The sequence below is a fragment of the Diachasma alloeum genome, unplaced genomic scaffold, assembly GCF_001412515.2.
Source record: "Diachasma alloeum isolate Michigan unplaced genomic scaffold, Dall2.0 Dall_scaffold_00280, whole genome shotgun sequence".
Lineage (NCBI taxonomy): Eukaryota > Metazoa > Arthropoda > Insecta > Hymenoptera > Braconidae > Diachasma > Diachasma alloeum.
Genome location: NW_021680419.1, coordinates 860142 through 870770, shown reverse-complemented (window position 1 = coordinate 870770; position 10629 = coordinate 860142). Strand labels below are relative to the sequence as shown.

The 10629-nt window shown below is 36.3% G+C and overlaps 2 protein-coding genes across 3 annotated transcripts; one reads left to right on the top strand and one right to left on the bottom strand.

The window, feature by feature from the left end:
- Window positions 1-310: 310 nt before the first annotated feature.
- LOC107038375 (TGF-beta-activated kinase 1 and MAP3K7-binding protein 1) lies at window positions 311-5136 on the top strand. Of its 2 annotated transcripts, none has more exons than XM_015257436.1 (6): window positions 311-401; window positions 744-951; window positions 1597-1834; window positions 2842-3215; window positions 3653-3909; window positions 4601-5136. In XM_015257436.1, the coding sequence occupies exons 2-6, from the start codon at window positions 861-863 to the stop codon at window positions 5048-5050; spliced, it is 1410 nt and encodes a 469-aa protein (XP_015112922.1). In that variant the 5' UTR covers window positions 311-401; window positions 744-860; the 3' UTR covers window positions 5051-5136. The 2 variants fall into 2 exon arrangements, with proteins under 2 accessions (XP_015112922.1, XP_015112921.1); XM_015257435.1 differs by having other exon boundaries at window positions 318-409.
- Window positions 5137-5357: 221 nt separating this feature from the next.
- Window positions 5358-10550, bottom strand: LOC107038373 (4-hydroxybutyrate coenzyme A transferase). Its single transcript, XM_015257432.1, has 7 exons — window positions 10267-10550; window positions 9418-9570; window positions 9105-9344; window positions 8459-8731; window positions 8238-8369; window positions 6400-6666; window positions 5358-6076 (listed from the first exon to the last, which is right to left on the bottom strand). The coding sequence occupies exons 1-7, from the start codon at window positions 10418-10420 to the stop codon at window positions 5886-5888; spliced, it is 1410 nt and encodes a 469-aa protein (XP_015112918.1). The 5' UTR covers window positions 10421-10550; the 3' UTR covers window positions 5358-5885.
- Between the last annotated feature and the right edge of the window lie 79 nt (window positions 10551-10629).

Genomic DNA, 10629 nt, shown 5'->3' with positions numbered 1-10629 from the left:
AAAAATTTAAATAAAAAAAACAATAGATGACTGGGATTTTTATAACATACATACTGTAGAAAATAATTACTTCTGATTGCGGATAAATTATTATTCTGTTTATTATCAATTAATCAACATTATTATTCGTCAAAAAAATGAAAAAATTTGTTAGTTTAGTCAGAAACATCGATTCGATCTTTGCAAAAAAGAGTCGAAAATGGATCAATCGGCCGTTGAAAACATCGACTGTAAAACCCGATCTAAGATGCATGAAAAATCGATGTTTTCGATTAATCGACCACCGTTCCGTCTTCCATACTGTCGCCATTTTCCCTAGGACGTGTCCAAAACGGAATGTGTCGATCTGAAATTATAACAAACGACTCCTCCCCAAATTATCGAGCATAAAGACAAATAGGGTAAACAGGTCAATTTCTGGACGGGAGTTAGTTTCTGGACGATTTCAACTCGCATTGAATATTCCACAAATAAAATGAACATTCTACTGACTATTTCACCTGTCAATAATATTACTCGTGGACAATCATGTGGTCAATTATTTTTTCTGTTGATCGACATTTAACAAATGAAAAGAATATGGTCCAGTCGTCCAGAAATTAGGGGTTTCGGCTGCATTCAACTATTTCTCAATTTAATTATTCTTTCTATTCTCGCTTCAAATAATTTTTTTCTGCTAATTAAGTGAATCTTGAAGATCTGGAAGCCATCGTCTCCCCATTTAGGTGATTTTCTTATTTTAGGTAGAATTGGCCTTGGAAATTAATGCTGACTCCCGAGAGGTTTTTCTCGGGCTCTTCGTCATGAGTTCAAGGTAATGGGTGAATCCCCATCACGAGGTGTGATTATTCGACCGAGAAATGCCCGCGAGGGATGAGATCCCCAGTTTAATGCCCTTTGGAGACACAGAGCACAGTTGGACCGACGATCTGCCGGTCTGCAAAGAATCTGGTGAGCAGAATAGAGCTCGAGGGAGCTAAATGGACACTTCAGATTTTATTTCCAATGTCAAAATTCAATTCAACTTCTTCAATTGTTGATGAAGTGGAATAACTTTCCTTTTCTTGAAGAGTACACATCTTTCCCTTTGCAATGAATATCAAACTCAATTCTATTATTTTATTGTTATTATTATTGTTATTATTATTATTCTATTGTTATTATTTTTTGTTGACTGAATTGATCAATTGAGTCGTCTGGACTCAATTGATTAATTCAGTGGCGAAGAGCTAAAATGGTTTAAGTCGACTCATCTCCCACTCGAGTTTTTGAGGAATATTTCCGAATCTAAGCGAGATAGCGAAATTTTGGTGATTACATTTATTGCAGCTCTCAACCGGCTCTACAAAAAAGGTTATAAGAAAAAAATTTCTATCTCCCTTAGGTTCTGAGATATTCATTGAAAACTGGTCAATAGTCAAAATTGACTTGTACGGTTTTACCACTTCGCTACTGAATTTATTCCTGAGTTATGAATATTAAAAAATGTCTCTGAAGAGTCCATTTTGTCCAGCTTCTCGTAACTAGTTTTATCTCCCTGGAATTACGTGATTTAACGCTTTTTCATTGATGCTCTATTTTTGTGGAACTGAAAAGGCGTTGGTCTCTCCACGAATCAGATATACAGAGAGGATGGGTACAGACAGGAGGATCACCCCTTCGAGGACCGGAGTTTTCACTGCAAATACGATGACAGCACATTCTTGTACGGAATTTTCGATGGCCATGAGGGAACGAGAGCTGCCAATTTTACACTCCAGAGAATGGCTGCGGAGATATTGCTGGGGCAGTTGACTGGGAAAACTACTGATGAGGAAGTCAAAGAAGTCTTGAGGTAAATTAATGAATAGATGAATAAACGAAAAATATAAAATCACTAATCTTCATTAAAAACCGATTGATTTGTCTTCTAATTGGGCTCTTATTTTTTTAATTATTGTGAAATCCAAGAGGTAATACTGAAATTTTCATGGCGTCATGATAACAATTTCGTTATCTTCTTGGATTTCGAAATATTAATAAAAACCGAGGACTTGAGAACAATTTTATTTCACTAATGAAGGGAAGATGAATTCTACAAAAATATTTCATAGGCGAAAGGAGTTTTTTAAAAATTAATTCTTCATCGATCCATCGATTTTTAATTTATTCATTGTTGAACTCGTTTATTTTGAATTCATTTGTTTCTTTATCAGTTATTTTTATTACTTAATTTTTGTTTTTCCTCAAGGGCAAGTGCAGCAACAGGGAAATTCTTGGATTTTCCTCTAATGTTAATAACTCGTTTAATTTTCATTCAAAACGATATTTGTTTCTATGGAAAAGTAGCGATAGCCGTATTCATAAATCATAGTTACCGTTCAATTTTGAAGCCGTCAATTAGTTAACATCACTCTTGAACTTTTAATTATTCAAGTAATTCGTCAAATTAAATATTCAAATTTTACCTACTTTATTAATCAATAATTTAGGTAGGAAGATTGCCGATTATTTCGTTAATCGATAATCCCCTTTAAGAAATTAGAAATATTCACTTAATGCAAAATTTACAGTTCTATATTATCTAATATTTAAACTATTAACATTATATTATTTTAAAATTTTGATGAGTATATTTAAACATTTATCAATGTAAGCCGCAAATCGTTTTAATATTGAAGAAATATAATTTGATGGATATCCCTGCGGAAAATACAATCATTTGCCTTCATAATGACTCTGAACTGTTCTCAATTCCTTAATTTGTCTCTGATCTGACCTGAAATTCCCTATAAAAATTTCCCCACCTCAAAAAAAAGGGTTGAATTACTTTAATTTTTCATGCATCTGAAACAATTGCAGACAAGCCTTCATCGCAGTGGAGCGTGGCTACTTCGACTCGATAGGAGAGGTCTTAGCCGAACGTACAAGCCTCCAATTCGACATACCAGACGGTTTGAACTCCTACGAGGCATATCAGAAATTCCCCGAGGTAGTCGACAAACTGAATGAACTCAACGGCGAGCTCTCGGCAGGAACTAGTGCCATAGTTGCTTTAGTGTACAGGAATCGACTGTATGTTGCCAATGTTGGGGACAGTCGAGCACTTTTATGTAAAACTGATGACAATCAAGTGTTGAGAGTCGTTCAGCTGTCGATTGACCACGATTTGAGGAATGAGGATGAGCTCTTGAGATTGTCACAGCTGGGGCTGGATGTCAAATCGATTAGACAAGGTACTTTCCCTCTGAATTATTATTGCAATGAACTCAGAAATGAAATTCTTAATCCAGGAATTAATTCAGCAGCGAAGTGGTGAAGCGGTTTATGTCGACTTATCTCCCAGTTGAGTTTTTGAGGAATATTTCCGAATCTAAGGGAGATAGCAAAATTTTCATAATTACATTTGTTGTAGCATTCAATCAGCTCTACAAAAAAGGTTATAACAACGATTCCGCTATCTCCCTTAGATTCCGAGATATTCAATGAAAACTTATCAATAGTCAAAATTGACTTATACCGTTTTACCACTGCGCTACTGAATTTATGAATTCAGGAATAATTTTTTGGATTAAAAAATGCATTATTCGTCTCAAGAACGAAGTTATTAATCGAAGGATTAATTCCAATTGAATTAAAAAAAAAAATGACTCATGTTTTTATTGAATTGAAGGTTCTCACCTGGGAAATCAGGAGAACACTCGCTGCTTAGGGAATTGGCTGGTGAAAGGAGGGTACAGGGAGTTTGAGGAGTTGGCACCAGCCATTGCAGAGCCGATAATAGCAGAGCCAGAGATCCTGGGAGGAATTGAACTCGATGAATCCTGCAGATTTCTCCTTCTGATGTCTCGAGGGCTGTACAAATCTTTGGAGGAAGCTACTGGCACTGATCAGGTCAACAAAGAGTTGGCGCTGATGGCAGTGGAACAGGTAAATTTCTCAGATCTACTCAGATGAATCGACATCAACACATGGGCAAATCAACATTTCATTTATTTTTATTTTACAAAGACGCAACAACACACAACCAATTACAGGATGAAATTAAATATACATCGAGTATAATAATGGGGTTCATAATATCTACAGTTCAACTCATGCTCATGATCGAAAGCATTTTTTACATTATACTTATTTTATAAAAGTTCATATCTTCCATTGTTGATTGAATATTTATTAAAAAAATAATCGCTAAATTCATCAACAATACAGAATGAAATATTCACAAATTTTGCGGTAGAGAAATAGTCTGAAAATTCCAATTGACCCATCATTTTCGATTGGAATTAAACATTAGGAGGCACTTTTCTCAGGTAAATTTTCATGTTTATGAAATATTCCCTGGAATTGGCATTAAAAAACAATATAATTTTATTGAAAGAAAAAATATTCTGAGAATTAAAAGTTGCCGTATTTTCCATTTTCGATTAAGGATTCACCTAATTAGTCAGTAGTGTGAGGAGAAAATATCAAAAAACGCTTTGGATAGAGAATTTTTCAATCTTTGAAAAAGATCTTGTCGTTTTTCTGTAGAATCACTAGTTCTCAAGATGAATGCGAAATTCCCCAATAACAATTGCGCTTCAAAAAAATTAATTCAATTTCATTTTTTATTCCCCAGTTTCGAATTCAATCGACTATAACAGGCGTATCCCAGGCAGTAGTCGACAAAATAGTGAGAATCCACCACGACGTAAACATGAGCAATCCCGAGAGCAGCCAGACGAGTGGTAAACGCGAGGACATCACCCTCCTAGTTCGAAACTTCAATTTCCCCCTGCCCCATGCCCTCAAGAGTCCGACAATAGGACAAGTGCGTTTCAATCCAATAGTGCAAACAACTGTTGCCAGTGGTCAGGACAATTACTCCAGTATCAGTACAGTGGCGAGTAATGATAACTTCGATCCGTCCAGCAACGAGACCTCCAGCACTTCGGAGTTATATCCACCAGGAGCCAAACCACCGGACAGAAACGCCAGGATAAAGCCTTATGTGGACTTTACTGAGTACTTCGACAATGTTGAGAGGCGGAGGGAGGGAGGAACTCTCCCCGAGGGTATCGATTTTTAACTTGCTGTGATCTTAGGTCCGGGGAATAGGTAATTTATTTTGTTTCAGTGTTAATAAACGTGTTTGCAGCACTTTCTGTTGACTCATTTGGATATTGCATTCGATAATTTTATTCAGATTAATGATAAGAAAATAGTGGAGAAATCACGAGCTAATAATTCATCGATGATTAATTATTCCAAGGAATAATTTAGTAGCGAAGTGGTAAGAGGAGTCAATTTTAACTATTGACCAGTTTTCAATCAATATCTCGGAATCTAAGGGAGATAGCAAAATTTTTGTTATAACCTTTTTTGAGGGGCCGATTGAGTGCTACAACAATTGTAATCACGAAAATTTCGCTATCTCCCTTAGATTCGGAAATATTCCTCAAAAACTCGAGTGGGAGATGAGTCAACTCATCTCCGTTTACCACTTCATTGCTGAATTCATCTGATTCCACCAAAAAATTGAAAAAATTGAAATTCTAAATGGAATAAAAGACGATTGACGAAGGAATCGCAGAACTCTTGAAGTAAATCAATCATGACAATGTCAATGAGAAACAATAGAAGTCACTTCTGCCATCAATTTGTCCCTGTCCTGTTCTCCAGGAAATATTTTAAAGATGAAGTTACAGTTTCCACTCCGCTTCTCCAAGAATCTTTCCACGAAAATTATTAATTCATTTCAGTTTCAGAAAAATAATAAATTTTGTCAGTACACGTGAAAACAGGACTTCGTTTCGACTTAGCTGGACATTTTATTCGATAATATCGCTCAGTTTATTCTGCGAAAACTCCTTTACAAGGAGCCTTTTGCGTTCCTTCTGCAAAAAAAATTATGCAGATATTTTCTAGAGGTATTTCGTGGGCATACACTTGAGTCTATCGTAAGCAGCCCTCTCCAGGCACTCCCTGTGCTCTGGATGAGCAATTTGAATCAGTGCACAGGCCCTTTGCCTCAGAGTTTTTCCGAATAACTGGGCTACGCCGTGTTCTGTCACCACGTAGTGAGCGTGAGCTCTTGTGGATGTCACTCCTCCTCCTGAAATAATTACCATCATAAATTGATTAATTCAGTAGCCAAGTGGTAAAAGGAGATAAACCAATTTTGACTATTGACCATTTTTCAATCAATATCTCGGAATCTAAGGGAGATGGCGAAATTTTTGTTATAACCTTTTTTGTGGAGCCGATTAAGAGCTGCAACAAATGTAATCACCAAAATTTCGCTATCTCCCTTAGATTCCGAGATATTGATCGAAAACTGGTCAACAGTCAAAATTGGTTTATCTCCTTTTAGCACTTCGCTACTGAATTCGTCTTAATAGAATCCCCATTACGATGATTAGGGGCTTGAGGCCTCACCGCACTTGAGAGCAGGCTGAATTTTGCTTTCTCCACAACTCGTCACCGATGGAAATGCAACGATTGATTTTCCCCTGCCATCTGCGCAGATTGCAGAGCCTCGGAGGAAGTCCAGTTGTCCACCAACTCCAGAGTACATTTTGTATCCTAAACTGTCAGCGCAGATCTGACCAGTTATGTCCATCTCTATGCAGGAATTTATCGCTGTCATTTTTGGCTGCGAGGAGATTACTCGAGGGTCGTTCGTGTAGTCAATTCCCAGCATTTCTGGGGGAAATTTAACTCTTTAGAATTGCGAATTAAGTGGCAATGGTAAAATGGCATTGAGTGCATTTTTATGTTGTTGTTTATGTCGTCGAAGGAGAGAATTCATTCAGGAAATTCCTTTTTTATTGAGATTTTTGTGGGGAGCAAAAGTCTCTTGACATTTTCTGATAAACTAAGTGGTTTTGGAGGTGTTTGTTTTTTACGCCATTCCTGTATAAAATCCATAGATTGTGATTTTTCTGTGGAAATTCATGGGTGTCAATTTTCCAAGTTTTTAAATTTATTTTTCATAAGAAAAGCCAAGAAACAAAAACTTATAAAATTAATTGCCAAGAATTCCTATAGAAAAATCAGCATCTGTAGACATTTTTATATAAATAAATATCTATTTAAAAATGCATGGGAAGTTGCATTATTTTTGATAGAACTCGCGAAAAAAACAAATGGATAGAAATTTTCCAGGTTTTGTCGTTCTATTTTTCTTTTCTTCTCACCAAGAACTTCAAACATAAAACTGGGACAATGGGAGTCGAGGGATTCTATAGAACATTTTCAATTGAGCACTTCAATAGAATCCAGCAAAATCTAAGAGGAAATTCAATAGAAATCCAATAGAATTATCTACTGAATTCACTACGTTTTTCGATATTTAAAATTATCATGAAAGTCAGACGATTTCGTCGCATCACTTTGTTTCTGGTGTTTTAACAGGGATAGCCAAATTAATAATATTTAATTACCGTTAAATATTGTAGCCATCAATTAGTTGACACCACTTTAAATTTTTTGAGTACTTAAGTATCACCAATTCAAATATTCCAATTTTGAATCATTTTATCAATCAATAATTGAGGTAGGATTGATGATTATTCGTGTAATCGAAAATCCCCTTTTAAGAAATTTGAAGTATTCACTTAGTGGTAAATTTATAGTTTCATATTAACAAATTTTAAATACATCATTATTTAAAAAAATCAGATTATTAATATTATATTATTTTAAAAATTGGATCAACATATTATGGGCCTTCATTAATGTAAGGGTCAAATTATTAAAATCAGTAGCGAAGTGGTAAAAGGAGATAAGGGAGGGTGGGGTAAAATGGTCACTTTTTACTTTTTAAAAAATATTCATAATTCAGAAACAGATTTGTCAATTGAACTCAGTCTAAGCTTATCACAAAGGGAAGAATTGTGCTTTCAATTGAAAAATAAAATTATTCCATCTCATGAACAATTCAACACGTCATGAGCATTTCAGAAAAAGTCAAAAGTGTCCATTTTACCCCACCCTCCCCTAAATCAATTTTGACTATTGACCAGTTTTCCAACAATATCTCGGAATCTAAGGGAGATAGCAAAATTTTTGTTATAACCTTTTTTGTGGAGCCGATTGAGTGCTACAACAAATGTAATTACTAAAATTTCGCTATCTCCCTTAGATTCGGAAATATTTATCAAAACCTCAATTGGGACTTGAGTCGACTTATCTCCGTTTACCACTTCACCACTGAAATAATTTGATTTTTTTACAGAAATTTAACATTGGTGGCGATCCCTGCTTTAAATTACCGAGAGCAGGATTATTATGGATGTAATCATAGAGTTTCTTAGTTCCAATGCCCAGCGCAGCCACAATCTTCCCACGATGTCTCTTCTTATACTTGTTCGTGACCACTCCCTTCTCAGCGAGGTCCACCATGCCTTAAAAGTCAACAAAATAACGACCAAAGAATTCATTGATCTCATTGTATGCATTTGATTACTGCGTGATATTAATTTTGAGTCTGCACCTTCACTCATCAGTTCCGTGTGCACCCCGATGTCCTTGTGATTACTCAAGGAGCAGAGGATAGCATCGGGAATGTTGCCGAGACCCAGCTGAAGAGTGGCACCGTCCTCTACCAGTCTCTGGGCCACAATCTTCCCGATTTCTGTTTCTATCTCGTTCGGGGGAGTTCCACTGACGCAGGGCAGGGGACAATCGAATTTAACTGCGTAATCTATGTGACTCGAGTGGATCACAGCGTCGCCGAAGGATCTTGGCATGTGGTCGTTCACTTGAGCTAGAGGATTTCATGAAATGAGAAGAAATCGATTTTACGTCATTTAATCCTGGAAGATAAATTTAGAATTTATCCTACATTCGCTCTGGTGAAAGAATAAGAAAAAAACCTCTTGTTGTGCTAGAAATGACATTTCTTGCGTCTACAGAGAATGCAATTTTTTTTGAACGACTAAATCTATTTTTGCGACAAAAATTTTTCATTCCGGCGCACTCTCTGCATGTTTGGCCCAAAAAAATCCTTTTTTGATCATTTGCAAAAAACTATTTTCTTGGCACAAGTAAGACTTGTTTGAGAATTTTGTCGTTTTTCTCTCAGTGCACTTCGCCACTGAATTCAACGTAAACCGTTGACCGCTCCGCTCTCAACTCACCAACGATAATTTTCGCTGTGCACAAAGCAGCCCTCGTGCAGTCCACACTGGTCCCGAGTGAGCAGAACCCTCGCATATCCGGCGTACTAACATGAATGAAGGCAATGTCCGGAGAAATGGTCCCCTCGTAAAACAACTTGGGAATTTCATGATGGAAAACGGGAATATAATCAGCTCGACCGTCGTTAACAGCGTCCCTCAGGTTGGAGCCGATGTAGAAGCTGATGGATCTGAAGTGTTCTGATTTCAAGTTTTAAAATGAACTAAAGACTCGATACATTTGACGGGGATTAATTTCAGGGGATAATCGTACTCTCAAATTCGGGATTGCTGAATGGGGCGTCTCCCTCGAGGGCCATGTGGAGGAGTCGGACACCTCGGAGATTATTGCAGACTCCGTGCTCTGTTAGTGCTCGGACGAGCTCCAGAGGGGTGGCTGCACCACCCTGGATGAACACCAGGTGCTCTAGAATAATTCAACGAAATTATAAAATAAATAAAAACAAAACTAATAAAATTCGCGGGATTGATTACGCACGAAAAAACATTACAGAAAAACCTAGAGAATTTGATGACAAATTCTATTGGATTTCTGTTGAAAATTCAATTAATTTTTTTTTAATTTTTAACGGAATTTATTGCAAGAAAATTACAAACAAAAAAAATTTTTTTTCTTACAATAGGCCATCGCCCGAGGGCTTTCAGCCGTAAATTCAATTATTTTTCGACTCTTCTATCGAAAAATTCCGCAGCTCTACCGCGCGTTTTTTAAAGAAACTGTCAAATAAAAACTATTTTACAGAAAGGAACAATAGAATTTCATGTTTCTATAATTCTTTTTCTACAGAAATTCTCGGCATTAATTTTCCAAGTTTTTTTCACTCTATTTTCCTTCTTTCATTAAAAAAAAAAATTTGAACCTAGAAATTTCTATTAAAAATTTCCGAATAGAATAAGTTATATAAGAGAATTATTTTCTATTAATTTTTTCCGTAGAAAATATTTTTCATTGCACATTTCTATTGAAAAAAAAACAGTGCAGACTGAAAAAATGTTCAATAGAATTAGCCAAGAATTAATAAAAACTCCAATAGAAATCCAAATTCGCTAGATTTTTCTATGAAATTTAATCGTACGTGATTTTCTCGGTCACAAAATTCACCTGAATTGACAATTTTAACAGCATCCTCGACGCAAACCCATCGCGGACACCTCCTCAGAGCCAGTGAAGGTTCCCTAAGACCCCTGACACCCCCCAAACCCCACGCCCTACCCCCCAAAAATCCCCCCACACTCCTCACCAATTTAGAAAACATGTTGATAAAAATCGAAAAAGTATCCAAATAATTCACATAAATTTTGTAGCCTCATAATAACATAACAAAACTGTCACCATAAACCCTGAAATGTGCTGTTTCATCGATTAACAACACTCGATAGGTATTTGTTTCAATAACTCTGACTTTATAGAAACACCTCGACGATAAAATTAAAACTAAAATCCTCGGAATGGCATACAAAAATG

Bases quoted from the DNA above. Each gene is read 5' to 3' on its own strand.
- LOC107038373 (XM_015257432.1), bottom strand. From the start codon at position 10,420: ATGTTTTCTAAATTGGTGAGGAGTGTGGGGGGATTTTTGGGGGGTAGG. The intron at 8,732-9,104 runs GTGAGTTGAGAG...GAAATCCTCTAG, and splicing joins CACAGCGAAAATTATCGTTG to CTCAAGTGAACGACCACATG. The intron at 6,667-8,237 runs GTAATTTAAAGC...AATTTCCCCCAG, and splicing joins CCATAATAATCCTGCTCTCG to AAATGCTGGGAATTGACTAC.
- LOC107038375 (XM_015257436.1), top strand. From the start codon at position 861: ATGCCCGCGAGGGATGAGATCCCCAGTTTAATGCCCTTTGGAGACACA. The intron at 952-1,596 runs GTGAGCAGAATA...GGAACTGAAAAG, and splicing joins GCCGGTCTGCAAAGAATCTG to GCGTTGGTCTCTCCACGAAT. The intron at 3,216-3,652 runs GTACTTTCCCTC...ATTGAATTGAAG, and splicing joins TGTCAAATCGATTAGACAAG to GTTCTCACCTGGGAAATCAG.